The sequence below is a fragment of the Pseudophryne corroboree genome, chromosome 2 (assembly GCF_028390025.1).
Source record: "Pseudophryne corroboree isolate aPseCor3 chromosome 2, aPseCor3.hap2, whole genome shotgun sequence".
In the NCBI taxonomy this organism is placed as follows: domain Eukaryota; kingdom Metazoa; phylum Chordata; class Amphibia; order Anura; family Myobatrachidae; genus Pseudophryne; species Pseudophryne corroboree.
The window spans coordinates 376,699,312-376,720,873 of record NC_086445.1 but is presented as its reverse complement, the minus strand read 5'-3'; the positions used below and the strand labels follow the sequence as shown (position 1 = coordinate 376,720,873).

General features: G+C 45.6%; 1 protein-coding gene across 2 annotated transcripts in view; it reads left to right on the top strand.

The window, feature by feature from the left end:
- Window positions 1-21,562, top strand: part of TPP2 (tripeptidyl peptidase 2) — a 329,315-nt gene that overhangs the window by 107,215 nt on the left and 200,538 nt on the right. For both annotated transcript variants that reach the window (XM_063953225.1, XM_063953224.1), the window contains exons 4-6: window positions 1,672-1,776; window positions 1,881-2,005; window positions 17,080-17,243. In XM_063953225.1, the coding sequence (XP_063809295.1) occupies window positions 1,672-1,776; window positions 1,881-2,005; window positions 17,080-17,243 (394 nt within the window). The remainder of the gene's footprint in view (window positions 1-1,671; window positions 1,777-1,880; window positions 2,006-17,079; window positions 17,244-21,562) is intronic.

The window sequence follows — 21,562 nt, the reverse complement described above, 5'->3', positions numbered from 1 at the left end:
GTTTAGTTCTTATTCTTTTGTCTAGCCTTGCAGATCTGCTGATCCTTATCGCGCGCAACCCTGGGATGTTGCCTCTGCGTTTGGGCTAGTTTCTGGCACCCATCTTTGGCGGCTTGGCTGTTCACCGCATGGAACTCTGGTGGCTCCGCATGTTGGGTCTCTCATTTTAGGCGACATACTGGAGTACTTTCCAAGGAGGGAAATATGGCATTCCGTGGTGGTTACTTTACCGTATCTGTGGACGCAGGCTGTCTTTTGTCCAGGCATTACTGTATTGTCGGACGGCATATGTTGCCTGGGGTGCATACTCTTGGGTGTTAATTGCAACTTTTCCATTTTTCCAGATTGTTAGCAGCAGGTCTCTGCATGCATTTCTTTCAGGTAAAGACTCGCTTGTCTGTCTTCTCTATAGCGTGTTCGGCCAGACACTGAGCTGTTTGTTCAGGGTGTTGTTGGGCTTCAATCTTCCGTCTTACTCATTTGGATCTCGTTTGATATTGCACTGTTGCAATCTTTCTGGCTAGACTCTGCAGTCTATCTGTCTTTCAGGGCACGGTATTTCATTTTCTATTTGAGTACTGTTCAGTCTTTGTGTAGCCATGATGGCTCCACCTTTGTTTCGATAACTGCCTTTCCAGCCTTGACATGATATCAGCTCGCTGGCAGGGCTATCTGTGCGATATATGTATCCCAGTTATCCTGTTTTCTCGGCGGATCCTAGTCTCTGTATTTCTCGGCCGATCCTGGTGTCTGTGTCGCCTCTTTCTATTAGTTGATGGGTCTCTGCATCGTTTGCCTTTGAGTCATACCACATCTTAGGTTGCCTGACGTACTGTTGTCACGCTTCAAAGTACTCTCGGTTGTGGCCTCGAGTCTTGGGCTAGCGGTGTATTTTCCAGAATTCTCAGCACTCTCCCGCCAATTTGGGGAGCTCTGGGACGTCCCCGTGGTATTGAACTCCAGCGTCCCCTATGGATGAGAGAGAAAACAGGATTATGGTATTGACCGATAAATCCTTTTCTTTGAGTCCATAAGGGATGCTGGTGGGCGCCTACCATGCGCTGCTCTTTTCCAGCGGTGTGTTTTGTCCCTGGTTGCCCTTGTGGTTCCGGATTGCTGGGTGTACCTAGGAGCTGGTTGCAAGGTTTCCTTGTGTTCCTATTTTTTTTGCCTTGTTTTGTATGTTTATGTGTAGATAAAATAAATCTGTGTGTTTCTGATGTTCCTATTTACGGATATGTCTATATAGGGAAGTCTTGCTTACCTCCTCCTCTGTGTGTCTTGTTGCTGTCCCTCCTCTGGCACAGTTTCTTAACTGGTCTGGGGAGGGGTACAGAGGGGGTGGAGCCTGTCACACAGTAAAAAAAAAAAAATTTTTTTTAAGGTGCCGGCTCGCCTGATCACCCCATCTATACCCCATTGTATTGAAATCCAGTGTCTCCTATGGATGAGAGAGAGTGGGATTTATAGGTAGTACCAAAATCCTGTGTTTTTGTTCTGTTTTGTTTTTTTGTTTTTTTTAACTGCTGATTGTTTACATTTAATTCAGAATTGTGTTTTTATAAGAGTATATTAGTGTTGTTTTTAACGGGTGTTTCTTCTAAACATGTAATAATGGAGTATATGTGAAATGGGACCTAAAAACGTAGTTTTTGTTTTAAATTACTGTAGAAGGAGCGAAAAGAGAAGTTGTGGGATCCCATCCATAGAGCTGTAGTTGCAGAAGCCTGCAGGAGACAGGACGAGATGGACACAACTTCCAACCCTCAAACTCAGGTTAGAAATACAATTGCTTGACTTAATGCCAATAGAATATAGTACTTCATTTGTGATTTGAAGTTTGTATTTTTTTTTTTTGTCTTGACATTTTTTTTTTTCAGATGGGAAAATTGCTGAAAGAAGATGTACAAAACCAAGTAGAAATCCTAAATACATTTGAAAAAAAATACAGTGATCCTGGCCCCGTATATGACTGCTTGGTGTGGCATGACGGGGAATCATGGCGGTAGGTTGTATAACACTCTTCTTATATCATATTACAAGCTTTGTAATATGATATCCAGGATGCAGTCAATAATAGGCTGTCGGGATCCCAACGTTCAAGAGACAGTCGCCGGAATCCCGACATCCGACATTTCTCTAACGTCCTAAGTGGATGCTGGGGACTCCGTCGGGACCATGGGGAATAGCGGCTCCGCTGGAGACAGGGCTCAAAAAGTAAGCTTTTAGGATCACATGGTGTGTACTGGCTCCTCCCCCTATGACCCTCCTCCAAGCCTCAGTTAGGTTTTTGTGCCCGTCCGAGCAGGGTGCAATCTAGGTGGCTCTCTTAAAGAGTTGCTTAGAAAAATTTTTTAGGTTCTTTATTTTCAGTGAGTCCTGCTGGCTCACTGCATCGAGGGACTTAGGGGAGAGAAGTGAACTCACCTGCGTGCAGGATGGATTGGCTTCTTAGGCTACTGGACACCATTAGCTCCAGAGGGAGTCGGAACACAGGTCTCGCCCTGGGGTTCGTCCCGGAGCCGCGCCGCCGACCCCCCTTGCAGTTGCTGAAGATTGAAGAGGTCCGGAACCAGGCGGCAGAAGACTTTCAGTCTTCATCAGGTAGCGCACAGCACTTGAGCTGTGCGCCATTGTTGTCAGCACACTTCACACAGCGGTCACGGAGGGTGCAGGGCGCGGGGGGGGGCGCCCTGGGCAGCAATGTATAATACCTGTATGGCGAAAAATACATCACATATAGCCCTTGAGGCTATATGGATGTATTTAACCCCTGCCAGATATCACAAACTCCGGAGAAGAAGCCCGCCGAAAAGGGGGCGGGGCCTATTCTCCTCAGCACACAGCGCCATTTTCCCTCACAGAAATGCTGGTGGGAAGGCTCCCATGCTCTCCCCTGCACTGCACTACAGAAACAGGGTTAAAACAGAGAGGGGGGGCACTGATTTGGCGATATGAATATATATTAAATGCTATAAGGGAGGAACACTTATATAAAGGTTGTCCCTGTATAATTATAGCGTTTTGGTGTGTGCTGGCAAACTCTCCCTCTGTCTCCCCAAGGGGCTAGTGGGTCCTGTCCTCTATCAGAGCATTCCCTATGTGTGTGCTGTATGTCGGTACGTGTGTGTCGACATGTATGAGGAAAATGTTGGTGAGGAGGCGGAGCAAATTGCCTGTAATGGTGATGTCACTCTCTAGGGAGTCGACACCGGAATGGATGGCTTATTTATGGAATTACGTGATAATATCAACACGCTGCAAGCCGGTTGACGACATGAGACGGCCGGCGAACAAATTAGTACCTGTCCAGGCGTCTCAAACACCGTCAGGGGCTGTAAAACGCCCATTTACCTCAGTCGGTCGACACAGACCCAGACACGGACACTGATTTCAGTGTCGACGGTGAAGAAACAAACGTATTTTCCTTTAGGGCCACACGTTAAGGGCAATGAAGGAGGTGTTACATATTTCTGATACTACAAGTACCACAAAAAAGGGTATTATGTGGGATGTGAAAAAACTACCTGTAGTTTTTCCTGAATCAGATAAATTAAATGAAGTGTGTGATGATGCGTGGGTTTCCCCCGATAGAAAATTATTGGCGGTATACCCTTTCCCGCCAGAAGATAGGGCGCGTTGGGAAACACCCCTTAGGGTGGATAAGGCGCTCACACGCTTATCAGAACAAGTGGCGGTACCATCTACAGATAGGGCCGTACTTAAGGAGCCAGCTGATAGGAGGCTGGAAAATATCCTAAAAAGTATACACACACATGCTGGTGTTATACTGCGACCAGCGATCGCCTCAGCCTGGATGTGCAGAGCTGAGGTGGCTTGGTCGGATTCCCTGACTAAAAATATTGATACCCTTGACAGGGACAGTATTTTATTGACTATAGAGCATTTAAAGGATGCATTTCTATATATGCGAGATGCGCAGAGGGTTATTTGCACTCTGGCATCAAGAGTAAATGCGATGTCCATATCTGCAAGAAGATGTTTATGGACACGACAGTGGTCGGGTGATGCAGATTCCAAACGGCACAAAGATGTATTGCCGTATAAAGGGGAGGAGTTATTTGGGGTCGGTCCATGGGACCTGGTGGCCACGGCAACTGCTGGAAAATCCACCGTTTTTTACCCTAAGTCACATCTCTGCAGAAAAAGACACCATCTTTTCAGCCTCAGTCCTTTCGTCCCTATAAGAGTCATATCTGTCCAGGGATAGAGGAAAGGGAAGAAGACTGCAGCAGGCAGCCCATTCCCAGGAACAGAAGCCCTCCAACGCTTCTACCAAGTTCTCAGCATGACGCTGGGACCGTACAGGACCCCTGGATCCTACAAGTAGTATCCAAGGGGTACAGATTGGAATGTCGAGACGTTTCCCCCTCGCAGGTTCCTGTAGTCTGCTGTACCAATGTCTCCCTCCGACAGGGAGGCAGTATTGAAAACAATTCACAAGCTGTATTCCCAGCAGGTGATAATAAAATTACCCCTCCTACAACAAAGAAAGGGGTATTATTCCACATTATATGGTGGTACTGAAGCCAGAAGGCTAGGTGAGACCTATTCTAAATCTGAAATATTTGAACACTTAAAAAAGTTCAAATCCAGATGGAGTCACTCAGAGCAGTGATAGCGAACCGGGAAGAAGGGGACTATATGGTGTCCCGGGACATCAGGGATGCTTACCTCCATGTCCCAAAATTTGCTTATCTCACCGAGGGTACCTCAGGTTCGTGGTACAGAACTGTCACTATCAGTTTCAGACGATGCCGTTGGATTGTCCACGGCACCCCGGGTCTTTACCAAGGTAATGACCGAAATGAGGATTCGTCTTCAAAGAAAATGGACGACCTCCTGATAATAACAAGGTCCAGAGAACAGTTGGAGGTCGGAGTAGCACTATCTCAAGTAGTTCTACGACAACACGGGTGGATTCTAAATATTCCAAAACCGCAGTTGTTCCAACGACACGTCTGCTGGTCCTAGGGATGATTCTGGACACAGTCCAGAAAAAGGTGTTTCTCCCAGAGGAGAAAGCCAGGGAGTTATCCGAGCTAATCGGGATCCTCCTAAAACCAGGAAAAGTGTCAGTGCATCATTGCACAAGAGTCCTGGTAAAAATGGTGGCTTATTACGAAGCGATTCCATTCGGCAGATTTCACGCAAGAACTCTTCAGTGGGATCTGCTGGACAAATGGTCCGGATCGCATCTTCAGATGCATCAGGGGATAACCCTATATCCAAGGACAAGGGTGTCTCTCCTGTGGTGATTACAGAGTGCTCATCTTCTAGAGGGCCGCAGATTCGGCATTCAGGATTGGATGCTGGTGACCACGGAGGCTAGCCTGAGAGGCTGGGGAGCAGTCACACAGGGAAAAAATTTCCAGGGAGTGTGATCAAGTCTGGAGAATTCTCTCCACATAAATATACTGGAGCTAAGAGCAAATTTATAATGCTCTAAACTTAGCAAGACCTCTGCTTCAAGGTCAGCCGGTATTGATCCAGTGGGATAACATCACGGCAGTCGCCCACGTAAACAGAAAGGGCGGCACAAGAAGCAGGAGGGCAGTGGCAAAACTGCAAGGATTTTTCGCTAGGCGGAAAATCATGTGATAGCACTGTCAGCAGTGTTCATTCCGGGAGTGGACGACTGGGAAGCAGACTTCCTCAGCAGGCACGACCTCCACCCGGGAGAGTGGGAACTTCATCGGGAAGTTTTCCGCATGATTGTGAACCGTTGGGAAAGACCAAAGGTGGACATGATGGCGTCCCGCCCGAACAAAAAACGGGACAGGTATTGCGCCAGGTCACGAGACCTTCAGGCGATAGCTGTGGATGTCCTGGTAACACCGTGGGTGTAACAGTCGGTGTATGTGTTCCCTCCTCTGCTTTTCATAACCAAGGTATTGAGAATTATAAGACATAGAGGAGTAAGAACTATACTCGTGGCTCCGGATTGGCCAAGAGGGACTTGGTACCCGGAATTTCAAGAGATGCTCACAGAGGACTAATGGCCTCGGGAACTAAGAAGGGACTTGCTTCAGCAAGTACCATGTCTGTTCCAAGACTTACCGCGGCTGCGTTTGACGGCATGGCGGTTGAACGCCGGATCCTAAGGGAAAAGGCATTCCGGAAGAGGTCATACCTACCCTGGTCAAAGCCAGGAAGGAGGTGACCGCACAACGTTATCACCACATGTGGTGAAAATATGTTGCGTGGGTGAGGCCAGGAAGGCCCCACGAAGAAATTTCAACTCGGTCGATTTCTGCACTTCCTGCAAACAGGAGTGTCTATGAGCCTCAAATTGGGGTCCATTAAGGTTCAAGTTTCGGCCCTGTAGATTTTCTTCCAGAAAGAATTGGCTTCAGTTCCTGAAGTCCAGACATTTGTCAAGGGAGTATTGCATATACAGCCCCTTTTGTGCCTCCAGTGGCACCGTGGAATCTCAACGTAGTGTTGGGATTCCTCAAATCATATTGGTTTGAACCGCTCAAATCTGTGGATTTGAAATATCTCACTTGGAAAGTGACCATGCTGTTGGCCCTGGCCTCGGCCAGGCGATTGTCAGAATTGGCGGCTTTGTCTTACAAAAGCCCATATTTGATTTTCCATTCGGACAGGGCAGAACTGCGGACTCGTCCCCAGTTTCTTCCTAAAGTGGTGTCAGCGTTTCACCTGAAACAACCTATTGTGGGCCTGCGGCTACTAGGGACTTGGAGGACTCCAAGTTGCTAGACGTTGTCAGGGCTCTGAAAAAAAAAAAAAAAAATATATATATATATATATATATATATATATATATATATATATATATATATATATATATATATATATATATATATATATATATATATATATATAATTCCAGGACGGCTGGAGTCAGAAAGTCTGACTCACTGCTTATATTGTATGCACCCAACAAGATGGGTGCTCCTGCTTCTAAGCAGACGATTGCTCGTTGGATTTGTAGCACAATTCAACTTGCACATTCTGTGGCAGGCTTGCCACAACCTAAATCTGTCAAGGCCCATTCCACAAGGAAAGGGGGCTCATCCTGGGCGGCTGCCCGGGGAGTCTCGGCATTACAACTCTGCCGAGCTGCTACTTGGTCAGGGGCAAACACGTTTGCAAAATTCTACAAATTTGATACCCTGGCTGAGGAGGACCTTGAGTTCTCTCATTCGGTGCTGCAGAGTCATCCGCACTCTCCCGCCCGTTTGGGAGCTTTGGTATAATCCCCATGGTCCTGACGGAGTCCCCAGCATCCACTTAGGACGTTAGAGAAAATAAGAATTTACTTACCGATAATTCTATTTCTCGTAGTCCGTAGTGGATGCTGGGCGCCCATCCCAAGTGCGGATTGTCTGCAATACTTGTACATAGTTATTGTTACAAAAAAATCGGGCTGTTATTTGTTGTGAGCCGTCTGTTCAGAGGCTCCTACGTTTGTCATACTGTTAACTGGGTTCAGATCACAAGTTATACGGTGTGATTGGTGTGGCTGGTATGAGTCTTACCCGGGGTTCAATATCCTTCCTTATTGTGTACGCTCGTCCGGGCACAGTACCTAACTGAGGCTTGGAGGAGGGTCATAGGGGGAGGAGCCGGTACACACCATGTGATCCTAAAAGCTTACTTTTTGTGCCCTGTCTCCTGCTGAGCCGCTATTCCCCATGGTCCTGACGGAGTCCCCAGCATCCACTACGGACTACGAGAAATAGAATTATCGGTAAGTAAATTCTTATTTTTACCGACAACCAGACTGCCGGAATATCCTATGTATCTCGTCTCTCCTACATGCACTGCCTACCACAGCACGCACTCGTATGTTGTTGGAAGGTTCCGGTTGGGTGATCTCTCTTGCAATTAGTTTATATAACACATTGCAGACTATTTTACTGTAAGAATCTCTAGATGAATTACAGATGTAGGCATGCTAATCGTTGCTGCCTTTGCAACATACAGGCGTCCTAGTCACACGATATAGATAGTGCAGGTTGATAAGGCGCTAGAGCAGGCATGTCCAAACTGCAGCCCTCCAGCTGTTGAGAAACTACATATCCCAGCATGCCCTGACACAATTTTGCTGTCAGAATGCTAAAGCTATGTCAGGGCATGTTGGGATGTGTCGTTTCTCAACAGCTGGAAGGCTGCAGTTTGGACATGCCTGCGCCAGAGGATCCACCGCATGCAATGCACAGCTTTACCACTGGGTGGCGATTGCTTTACTAATGAAAACTACATTAAGGGGCTGAATAGCAGCGTATGGATATGGGACTACAGAATACTGTACAATGTAGCAGTCCCTGACAAGTGGGCCAGTGCACAGTAAATACAGTGGTCCTTTTTAATACAGTAATCCTGCAGGGCCGACTATGAAATCACAGGAACTGCAGGCACCCAGTGAAAACATGCCTTACTGAAAGCTCCCCAGGTGCACTGTATGAAATGATCCTTACATTAAGTAGAAATGTGTAAACAGAAAAAGATTTGCTCGGTGTCTGACTCATACAAAGAGAAGTACAGTTCAAAGTTCTAAATAGCTCTATAAAAAAATTACAATCAGCGATAGTTTGGACACGAAGCACTATAAAGAAAAATTGCAATGAGCACTCATGATGTACTGTATATTTTACATTACAAATCTCATTTCTGTACACACCGTGACTTGTGCTGTGTTTTCGGATCTTGCTATTTTGCAGTGGAAGTGACGCAATAATGCTATGCTTATACAGTACTGTATATGGCTGGGGCACTCATGATCACTTACAGCACTACAGTACCAGTATAAGCGCAAAGTTTTTTTTTTTTTTTTTTTTTTTTTTTGCTTTGAGCTGATAGCGTGCATCTATACCCCAATGAAAATGACACTTAACTGTATTGTATATCTGTGTAAAAAGTAGCAAGCGCAGCTTTACGAGAGTGTTCTCTTTTATGAGACACTGTTCACTGTACTTCTTCCCGGGCCTTCTCATTGCACTAAAAGGCAGCCTCCCTCACCCCCAATCCCACCCCGTGAGATATGTGAATTCACGGACTGGGTGTACTGCTTAGTAAATGACAAACACAACGCGGCCAGTATACTATGTAAATAAGTGGCTTATGCTGGCTTTGGTTGGGGGCACGTTCATTTGTAAGGAATGTTCGCATTGTGCATGCACCGCAAGATGCCTGGCATGAGTGATCCGTCAGTTCCCTGGCAGTTCTGTTAACTTCGGGTGTCTTTGCTGTAAATGCGTCTTATAAGCATCACTATGCAAATAGAATGCATAAGCGAACTCTGCTGATTAAAATTATATGTAGCATGCCTATATTCAGTGTGAGAATGTGAATGTATCTGCATAGGAAATGCTATGTTAGTGTTTTCCTGGAAATCACTAACCTAGCATTTCGTAAACAGATATGCACCCTATTCGCATAGTGATGCATATAAAGGATTGCTGGTTGTGTGTGTCGGAGACGCACAATCAGTTCAATGCAAGCAGATCTTTTTCTGTGTTGTCATTATTAAATACAGTGTGTGATCACTTTACACAGCAATCCTGGGGCCCAGCATTCATTTGTAAAGCAAGTTAGCGTTGTGTGAGCACACTGCAGAAATTGATGATCTACACCTGCTGAACAATGTGTACTGCACAAGTCGCATTGTGTAATAAAATAAGACTTTCACTGTATAACATACAGTATATCAAGCATAAACTTGATAACCGAAAAGTATTCAAAATTGTTTTTCAAAACAACTTGTCCTTTGCACAAATCAAACTCTAGCTCATAGCTATGGTAACCATCAGCGATACCGCTATGCCAAGAGAGCCACGGAGACAGGTGACTAACACTTGCAGTGACATAGTGATGTCACTCGTAAGCACAACTGATTTGGTATGCCTGTGTGCATGTCTGAGTCTGACTCTCGTAATTTGAAAGGCCACACTTGTATTGTATATCTGTGTAAAAAGTAGCAACCACAGCTCTTTTTCTCTGACGTCCTAGTGGATGCTGGGACTCCGTCAGGACCATGGGGAATAGCGGCTCCGCAGGAGACGGGGCACAAAAGTAAAAGCTTTAGGATCAGGTGGTGTGCACTGGCTCCTCCCCCTATGACCCTCCTCCAAGCCTCAGTTAGGTTTTTGTGCCCGTCCGAGCAGGGTGCAATCTAGGTGGCTCTCATAAAGAGCTGCTTAGAGTAAAAGTTTTGATAGGTTTCTTATTTTCAGTGAGTCCTGCTGGCAACAGGCTCACTGCAACGAGGGACCTAGGGGAGAAGAAGTGAACTCACCTGCGTGCAGGATGGATTTGCTTCTTAGGCTACTGGACACTAGCTCCAGAGGGACGATCACAGGTACAGCCTGGATGGGTCACCGGAGCCGCGCCGCCGACCCCCTTGCAGATGCCGAAGTAAGAAGAGGTCCAGAAACCGGCGGCTGAAGGCTTTTCAGTCTTCATGAGGTAGCGCACAGCACTGCAGCTGTGCGCCATTGCTCTCAGCACACTTCACACCAACGGTCACTGAGGGTGCAGGGCGCTGGGGGGGGGCGCCCTGGGCAGCAATGTTAATACCTTTTCTGGCTAAAAAGAATACATCACATATAGTCCCTGAGGCTATATGGATGTATTTCACCCCTGCCAGGTCTCAGAAAAACCGGGAGAAGAGCCCGCCGGAATAGGGGGCGGGGCCTATCTCCTCAGCACACAGCGCCATTTTCCCTCACAGAACTGCTGGTGGGAAGGCTCCCAGGCTCTCCCCTGCACTGCACTACAGAAACAGGGTTAAAACAGAGAGGGGGGGCACTTATTTGGCGATATGATTATATATTAAGATGCTATAAGGGAAAACACTTATATAAAGGTTGTCCCTGTATAATTATAGCGTTTTGGTGTGTGCTGGCAAACTCTCCCTCTGTCTCCCCAAAGGGCTAGTGGGGTCCTGTCCTCTATCAGAGCATTCCCTGTGTGTGTGCTGTGTGTCGGTACGTGTGTGTCGACATGTATGAGGACGATGTTGGTGAGGAGGCGGAGCAATTGCCTGTAATGGTGATGTCACTCTCTAGGGAGTCGACACCGGAACGGATGGCTTATTTAAGGAATTACGTGATAATGTCAACACGCTTCAAGGTCGGTTGACGACATGAGACGGCCGGCAAACAAATTAGTACCTGTCCAGGCGTCTCAAACACCGTCAGGGGCTTTAAAACGCCCATTTACCTCAGTCGGTCGACATAGACACAGACACGGACACTGACTCCAGTGTCGACGGTAAAGAAACAAACGTATTTTCCTTTAGGGCCACACGTTACATGTTAAGGGCAATGAAGGAGGTGTTGCATATTTCTGATACTACAAGTACCACAAAAAAGGGTATTATGTGGGTGTGAAAAAACTACATGTAGTTTTTCCTGAATCAGATAAATTAAATGAAGTGTGTGATGATGCGTGGGTTTCCCCCGATAGAAAATTATTGGCGGTATACCCTTTCCCGCCAGAAGTTAGGGCGCGTTGGGAAACACCCCTTAGGGTGGATAAGGCGCTCACACGCTTATCAAAACAAGTGGCGTTACCGTCTCCAGATACGGCCGCCCTCAAGGAGCCAGCTGATAGGAGGCTGGAAAATATCCTAAAAAGTATATACACACATACTGGTGTTATACTGCGACCAGCTATCGCCTCAGCCTGGATGTGCAGCGCTGGGGTGGCTTGGTCGGATTCCCTGACTGAAAATATTGATACCCTTGACAGGGACAGTATTTTATTGACTATAGAGCACAGAGAGATATTTGCACTCTGGCATCAAGAGTAAGTGCGATGTCCATATCTGCCAGAAGATGTTTATGGACACGACAGTGGTCAGGTGATGCAGATTCCAAACGGCACATGGAAGTATTGCCGTATAAAGGGGAGGAGTTATTTGGGGTCGGTCCATCGGACCTGGTGGCCACGGCAACAGCTGGAAAATCCACCTTTTTTACCCTAAGTCACATCTCAGCAGAAAAAGACACCGTCTTTTCAGCCTCCGTCCTTTCGTCCCCATAAGGGCAAGCGGGCAAAAGGCCAGTCATATCTGCCCAGGGATAGAGGAAAGGGAAGAAGACTGCAGCAGGCAGCCCATTCCCAGGAACAGAAGCCTTCCACCGCTTCTGCCAAGTCCTCAGCATGACGCTGGGGCCGTACAGGACCCCTGGATCCTACAAGTAGTATCCCAGGGGTAAAGATTGGAAATTCGAGACGTCTCCCCCTCGCAGGTTCCTGAAGTCTGCTTTACCAACGTCTCCCTCCGACAGGGAGGCAGTATTGGAAACAATTCACAAGCTGTATTCCCAGCAGGTGATAATCAAAGTACTCCTCCTACAACAAGGAAAGGGGTATTATTCCACACTATATTGTGGTACTGAAGCCAGACGGCTCGGTGAGACCTATTCTAAATCTGAAATATTTGAACACTTACATACAAAGGTTCAAATCAAGATGGAGTCACTCAGAGCAGTGATGGCGAACCAGGAAGAAGGGGACTATATGGTGTCCCAGGACATCAGGGATGCTTCCTCCATGTCCCAATTTGCCCTTCTCACTAAGGGTACCTCAGGTTCGTGGTACAGAACTGTCACTATCAGTTTCAGACGATGCCGGTTGAATTGTCCACGGCACCCCGGGTCTTTACCAAGGTAATGGCCGAAATGATGATTCTTCTTCAAAGAAAATGGACGATATCCTGATAAGGGCAAGGTCCAGAGAACAGTTGGAGGTCGGAGTAGCACTATCTCAAGTAGTTCTACGACAGCATGGGTGGATTCTAAATATTCCAAAACCGCAGCTGTTTCCGACGACAATTTGCTGTTCCTAGGGATGATTCTGGACACAGTCCAGAAAAGGGTGTTTCTCCCGGAGAAGAAAGCAAGGGAGTTATCCGAGCTAGTCAGGAACCTCCTAAAACCTGGAAAAGTGTCAGTGCATCATTGCACAAGGGTCCTGGGAAAAATGGTGGCTTCTTACGAAGCGATTCCATTCGGCAGATTTCACGCAAGAACTTTTCAGTGGGATCTGCTGGAAAAATGGTCCGGATCGCATCTTCAGATGCATCAGCGGATAACCCTGTCTCCAAGGACAAGGGTGTTTCTTCTGCGGTGGCTGCAGAGTGCTCATCTACTAAAGGGCCGCAGATTCGGCATTCAGGACTGGGTCCTGGTGACCACGGATGCCAGCCAGAGAGGCTGGGGAGCAGTCACACAGGGAAAAAATTTCCAGGGAGTGTGATCAAGTCTGGAGACTTCTCTCCACATAAAACAATGCTCTAAGCTTAGCAAGACCTCTGCTTCAAGGTCAGCCGGTATTGATCCAGTGGGACAACATCACGGCAGTCGCCCACGTAAACAGACAGGGCGGCACAAGAAGCAAGAGGGAAATGGCAGAAACTGCAAAGATTCTTCGCTGGGCGGAAAATCATGGGATAGCACTGTCAGCAGTGTTCATTCCGGGAGTGAACAACTGGGAAGCAGACTTCCTCAGCAGGCACGACCTCCACCCGGGAGAGTGGGGACTTCATCGGGAAGTCTTCCACATGATTGTGAACCGTTGGGAAAGACCAAAGGTGGACATGATGGCGTCCCGCCTGAACACAAGAGACCCTCAGGCAATAGCTGTGGACGTTCTGGTAACACAGTGGGTGTACCAGTCGGTGTATGTGTTCCCTCCTCTGCTTATCATACCCAAGGTACTGAGAATTATAAGACGTAGAGGAGTAAGAACTATACTCGTGGCTCCGGATTGGCCAAGAAGGACTTGGTACCCGGAACTTCAAGAAATGCTCACAGAGGACTCATGGCCTCTGCCGCTAAGAAGGGACTTGCTTCAGCAAGTACCATGTCTGTTCCAAGACTTACCGCGGCTGCGTTTGACGGCATGGCGGTGGAACGCCGGATCCTAAGGGAAAAAGGCATTCCGGAAGAGGTCATTCCTACCCTGGTCAAAGCCAGGAAGGAGGTGACCGCACAACATTATCACCACATGTGGCGAAAATATGTTGCGTGGTGTGAGGCCAGGAAGGCCCCACGAAGAAATTTCAACTCGGTCGATTCCTGCATTTCCTGCAAACAGGAGTGTCTATGGGCCTCAAATTGGGGTCCATTAAGGTTCAAATTTCGGCCCTGTCAATTTTCTTCCAGAAAGAATTGGCTTCACTTCCTGAAGTCCAGAAGTTTGTCAAGGGAGTACTGCATATACAACCCCCTTTTGTGCCTCCAGTGGCACTGTGGGATCTCAACGTAGTTCTGGGATTCCTCAAATCACATTTTAAACCGCTCAAATCTGTGGATTTGAAATATCTCACATGAAAAGTGACCATGCGGTTGGCCCTGGCCTCGGCCAGGCGAGTGTCAGAATTGGTGGCTTTGTCTCACAAAAGCCCATATCTGATTGTCCATTCGGACAGGGCAGAGCTGCGGACTCGTCCCCAGTTTCTCCCTAAGGTGGTGTCAGCGTTTCACCTGAACCAGTTTATTGTGGTACCTGCGGCTATTAGGGACTTGGAGGACTCCAAGTTGCTAGATGTTGTCAGGACCCTGAAAATATAGGTTTCCAGGACGGCTGGAGTCGGGAAAACTGACTTGCTGTTATCCTGTATGCACCCAACAAACTGGGTGCTCTTGCTTCTAAGCAGACGATTGCTAGTTGGATGTGTAGTACAATTCAGCTTGCACATTCTGTGGCAGGCCTGCCACAGCCAAAATATGTAAATGCCCATTTCACAAGGAAGGTGGGCTCATCTTGGGCGGCTGCCCGAGGGGTCTCGGCTTTACAACTTTGCCGAGCTGATACTTGGTCAGGAGCAAACACGTTTGCAAAATTCTACAAATTTGATACCCTGGCTGAGGAGGACCTGGAGTTCTCTCATTTGGTGCTGCAGAGTCATCCGCACTCTCCCGCCCGTTTGGGAGCTTTGGTATAATCCCCATGGTCCTGACGGAGTCCCAGCATCCACTAGGACGTCAGAGAAAATAAGAATTTACTTACCGATAATTCTATTTCTCGTAGTCCGTAGTGGATGCTGGGCGCCCATCCCAAGTGCGGATTGTCTGCAATACTTGTACATAGTTATTGTTACAAAAATCGGGTTATTATTGTTGTGAGCCATCTTTTCAGAGGCTCCGCTGTTATCATGCTGTTAACTGGGTTCAGATCACAGGTTGTACAGTGTGATTGGTGTGGCTGGTATGAGTCTTACCCGGGATTCAAAATCCTTCCTTATTGTGTACGCTCGTCCGGGCACCCGTATCCTAACTGAGGCTTGGAGGAGGGTCATAGGGGGAGGAGCCAGTGCACACCACCTGATCCTAAAGCTTTTACTTTTGTGCCCTGTCTCCTGCGGAGCCGCTATTCCCCATGGTCCTGACGGAGTCCCAGCATCCACTACGGACTACGAGAAATAGAATTATCGGTAAGTAAATTCTTATTTTTCTAAACTGATTGATATATCTGTGTGCACATCTGAGTCTGTATACAAACCATAACAGAACTTGTTTTGGGAGATTTAGAAAAAAGCTGTTGATGCTACTTCTTACACAGATATACAATACAATAAAGTTTAGTGTCATTTTCAGTGGGGCATTGACGCACGCTATTAGCTCAATGCAAAAAAACTTTTTCTGTGCTTATACTGGTACTGTAGTTACTGTGAGTGATCATGAGTGCCCCAACCATATACAGTACTGTATAAGCATGGTATTACTGCCTCACTTCTGCTGCAAAATTGCAAGGTCCGAGAATACAGCAGAAGTCACGGTGCGCAAAAACAATTAAAAAAATGTTTAACAAGTCTTAACGCAGTAAGTTTTATTACACAATTTTGCTGTGCTGGGGCACTCATGATATACTGTATATTTCAAATTACAAATCTCCTATTATTATTATTATTATTATTATTATTATTATTATTTATTTATAATGCACCGCAAGTGTTCAGCACATTGGAACAATACAGGGTATGCAGAACTTAACATCACGGAAAACTAAAACAGAGCACAAGTAATAATTCGCACCACAGTTCTCAGTACACAATACAGCTGTGATGTCAGGAAGCAAAGAAGTAGTCTGCATACTACTGGGGTCGGGTAACCATTGGAAGACATAAACAGTCACGAGCAGGAGGAAATGCAGGTCTAGACAGTCACTGAGTAGGAGAGAGCTGTAATTGAAGTGCACGAGAAGAGTGCTGTGAGAACAGGAGGGAAGTTTACAATCTAGGAGAGGAGGGAGACAGACGGGTGACATGGAGTACAAGCAAGCGGAAGGTGGCCTGGTGTTAAGAAGTAAGCAAGGCAAAGATGGCCAAGGCACGAGGATGGGAGAGCGGCCTCAAAACTGGGTTATGCGGAAGAGTAGGCTTTGATGAACAAATGAGTTTTTAGTGCCTGTTTTAAGCTTTGCAAGGTCGGGTAACGTCTAATAGAGCAAGGGAGCTTGTTCCAGCGAAGAGGGGCAGCACGGGCAAAACCTTGGATTTGCGCATGGGATGTAGTGACCAGGGTAGACGAGGGGTGATGGTCATTGGCCAACCGGAGTTGGCGGGCGGGAGTATGTAGGGAGATGAGGTTGGAGATGTATGGTGCAGTAGAATTAGAGAGGGCTTTGTATGTGTAAGTGAGGAGTTTAAAGAGGATTCTGTGGGGTAATGGGAGCAAGTGTAGGTTTTATCGAAGGGGAGTTGCAGATGTGGAGCGGCGGGAGAGGAAGATACATTACAGTATATCAACCATAATGTAACATGCTACTTAATAGTGTTCGGTGCATTTGAGATGGAAATAAAGCATCTAAAAAAAAATAGTTCTTAAACTACGATCATAGTTTCACTTTACAATGGAGACTTCACACGTGGTTTTGAAAAGCGACACCTGGTGGACCAACACCAGTATTGCACCCAGTGTAGACTCAATTTATTACATTGCGACTGAATATGCGACGCTGCGACAAAGCACAGGGAAACGTAATGCAACTAGTTTTTCATGCTATATGCAACATGGAAAATAGATGAGCATGGCTACATCTGTAGGACTTATGCGTATTGGCTTATTTGCTTTCTTGCAGAGCATGCATGGACACAAGTGAGTGTGGAGATCTTGAAGCTTGCACTGTGTTGGGAAGTTACAGAGAGACACAAGAGTATGCTTCTTTTGGCACAACAGAAATGCTGAATTACTCCGTATGCATTTATGATGATGGGAATTTGCTCTCTATTGTAACAAGTGGGGGTGAGTTTTTCTACTTAAATATTTATTGTAACACAAACCTTCTAGATAGCACACATCTGCACAAAAATGACAGTGGCAAGTACAGAATATTAAGAGTGCTGTTTTGCTGTCAACAATATATGCATTGGGGCATATCTAGTTAGCTTATTGGGACCTATTCAGTTAGATCCTGTTTTTCCTGCGCGTTATGAGGTTTATTCAGGTTTGTTAGCAAACAAAAATGTTAGCAATTGGTCAAAACCATGTTGCACTGCATGTACAGAGAGAGTTAAGGTGTGTGTACACACTGTGAGATCCTGCATGTACAGAGAGAGTTAAGGTGTGTGTGTGTGTGTGTGTACACAAGGTGAGATCCTGCATGTACGGAGAGAGTTAAGGTGTGTGTGTACACAAGGTGAGATCCTGCATGTACAGAGAGAGTTAAGGTGTGTGTGTGTGTGTGTGTAAACACGGTGAGATCCTGCATGTACAGAGAGAGTTAAGGTGTGTGTGTGTACACAAGGTGAGATCCTGCATGTACAGAGAGAGTTAAGGTGTGTGTGTGTGTGTGTGTGTACACAAGGTGAGATCCTGCATGTACGGAGAGAGTTAAGGTGTGTGTAAACACGGTGAGATCCTGCATGTACAGAGAGAGTTAAGGTGTGTGTGTGTGTGTGTGTGTGTGTGTACACACGGTGAGATACTTGATGTGTCCGATTTTGACTATGCGATTTCCTTTGAACTCACCCAGGGCCCAGATAGCACAGATTTTGTCTATATACGATTTTGACTAAGTGCCAATTTTTACTATGCTTTGTACTAGATAGTACACTAGATTGACTTGCCTGCACAGTCTATCTTGACTGACTAGCCTTACGATACCGACCCCACGGGAGCGCACATCAGGATCGAATCTGTATCGCAAGCTGCCTAACACCTTGAGATATGCACTAACTTTTAAGATTTTAACTATATAGTCAAAATCTTACAAATTTATCTCACCATGTGTACACACCTTTAGATTTGGGTGGGTTGTATTGTTTCTGTGCAGGGTAAATACATTTCTACACTGCAATTTAGGTTTCAGTTTGATCACACCCCACCCAAATCTAACTCTCTCTCTGCACATGTTACATCTGCTCCCCGCAGTGCAACATGGTTTTGCCCAATTGCTAGCTTTTTTGGTTTGCTAACAAACCTGAATAACACCCCTAAGCCCAGAGGGTGTATTTTTCCTTGCAGTTTTAGTATCTGCAAGGAAAAGTTGTGTTTAAAATGCACCCTTGGGATTTAACTCGCTGAGAAAACTATAGGTTCACGTGGAATCTATGGGTTACAGCACATTAACAGAGGTTTTACTTCGCTGGGAAATAATGAATAATTGAATAACTCCAGGTGTGAAATCCAGAGCTCTTCCCATTCAGTAAATCTTGCGCTAATTGAATATGCCTCATAGTGTAAGCATGCAGCCTGTGGGGGCAGTTCAAATTAGAGCTGTGTTTGATAGCGCCGGGTTGAGTGACCGGATCTTATTCACTTAGGAGCTATTAAATTAGCTGCACTGTAAACCCGCAACTAGAGGATTACTGCTCGCACCCTCCTGAGTTGGGGACAGAAATTGGATTAAACTAGTTCCTCTCTGCTAGCTGTGGGCTTACTGCAGTTGTTAACAGCATCGTGCCAGGCATTTATGTTGGAGAATACCTTTTACTGCGACTAAACCCCTGGCTTTAGGTACACTATTCTTCATCTCCCGACATAAGTTTAGGGTGCAATGCATACAATTGAATAGCTTTGGGCACTCATTCCCAGCGCTGTTTAACATTGCGCTGAATTGAATAGCTCCTACAGATGGAGCCTTCTCTTTATCCCCTCCTTCCTAGTCGCAGGCGTGCACTCCCGGCGTCACTAGGCGATCCGTCCGCCTAGTCACGCCAGGAGTGCACGAGCCGCTTCCCATTCAGATCGTCTCTGTCCGGGTGCATGGACGGAGACACTCTCCATTAAAGTGAATGGGGAAGCGCCTCTGTCCGGATGTGCGCCCGTCCAGACAGAGACGCCCACAGTGACTAGGTGCACCCAGGCCGGCGCACCTGGGGGGTCTTTCTGACCCTCCCGCCCAGCTGATTGACAGGCAGAGGTGATCGCTGGGCGGGAAGGGGCGGAACGGCGGGTTTGGTCCGGCCAACGCAGGCGTGGCCGGACCGAACGGGGGGCAGGCCGCAGCGGCTGCGTTACGTCACACGCAGCCGCTCCGGGCCGAGGAGCGACGAGTAGCTCCCAGCCAGCACGCTAAAGCTACGCTGGCCGGGAGCTACTCGTGAAGTGCAAAGGCATCGCCGCTGTGCGATGCCTTTGCACTTCTGCGAGGGGGGCCGGACAGACATGCGGGGCGGGCTAGCCCTGTGCAGGGCGTCCGCCCGCATGTCAGGGAAGAAGATCGTAGCTGTGCTAAATTTAGCACAGCTACGATCAACTTGGAATTACCCCCCCATGTCACATAAAGAGCCAAGATAAAGAAAGATAAGTGTACTTGAGACACTGCTATTTAAATATTTCACAGTGATGTAAATGTGTGAATGGTAGTACAACAGCTTTCATAAATGTGTCTGACAATAAATGTATCCATGAGTCTGATAAATTGCCTGTGTGTCAGGATCATGCATTGCCATGTTTCTAACCCTACAAGTGCATGGAGCAGCATTGAATGCTGAAACATGAGAACCACTTCTGCATTCAATGTACTGTATAGTGAGGATCCTATGCCTAAAATTCCCATTCAGTAGATAGTATGTATGTATGTATGTATGTATGTATGTATGCGTGTGTTTATGTATTTATATATGTGTGTGTATGTGTGTATATATATATATATATATATATATATATGTGTATATATATATATATATATATATATATATATATATATATATATATATATATATATGTGTATATATATATATATGTATGTATGTATGTATGTATGTATGTATGTATGTATATATATATATATATATATATATATATATATATATATATATATATATATAATATGCTCGGCGGCGCGGCACTCAGCTCTTTTGTTTGAATAAATGATGCGGACCACAGTCTGCTGATCAACGTTTCAATATAATTAAATATTTTCGTCGGGATATATATATGTATTGTGTATTCAACCAAGTTTGTGTACATAGAAGCATCAGAAAACAAAGGTTTCACGATCTGTCTCACTCCAAAAAATCCATAATTCGGAATATTTGGATATGGGATACTCAACCTGTAATTAAAATAAATATATATGTGTGTGTGTGTATATATGTATGTATATATATATATGTGTATATATATATATATATATATATATATATGTATGTATATATGTGTGTATGCATGTATGTATGTATGTATGTGTATATATATATATATATATATATATATATATATATATATTTTACAGGTTGCGTATCCCATATCCAAATATTCTGAAATATGGATTTTTTGGAGTGAGACTGAGATCGTGAAACCTTTGTTTTCTGATGCTTCTATGTACACAAACTTGGTTTAATACACAGTTATTAAAAATATTGTATTAAATGACCATCAGGCTGTGTGTATAAGGTGTATATAAAATATAAATGAATTGTATGAATGTACACAAACTTTGTTTAATGCACAAAGTTATTAAAAATATTGGCTAAAATGACCTTCAGGCTGTGTGTATAAGGTGTACATGAAACATAAATGCATTCTGTGCTTAGACTTAGGTGCCATCACCATGATATCTCATTATGGTATGCAATTATTCCAAAATACGGAAAAATCCGATATCCAAAATACTTCTGGTCCCAAGCATTTTGGATAAGGGATACTCAACCTGTGTATATTATATATTATATTATATTATATATGTATATTCTCCTCATTTTTTAACTGGTCTGCATAAATAGGCTCACCAGCATCACTACTCTATACTTTGTAACCGAAGCCTTCATTCCTCTCAACTCCTCTCATTGGCCAGTGCAAAATCCTGCTCTTCTGCAAACTGCCATCTAGCTTCTGATGTACCCACATTCTCGGAAAGCTAGTCATACTTTCGTAGACTTTTTGTGCAGCTGTCATTTTGCTCTATGTATTTGACATTCACTTTTGGTTAGAAAAGAAAATGGCACGGCATTTTAACACCAAAATATACAAATCGGTTCATAGTTGCGCTCTGTCCATATATTAGCACGATTCTTGTTGAATACACAGTGACCTAATTGAACTACGATACACAAAGGCAACATGCTATTAAGAGACTCCACCTGTTTCCTACTCAACTTCACTTCCTAATTTCTCTT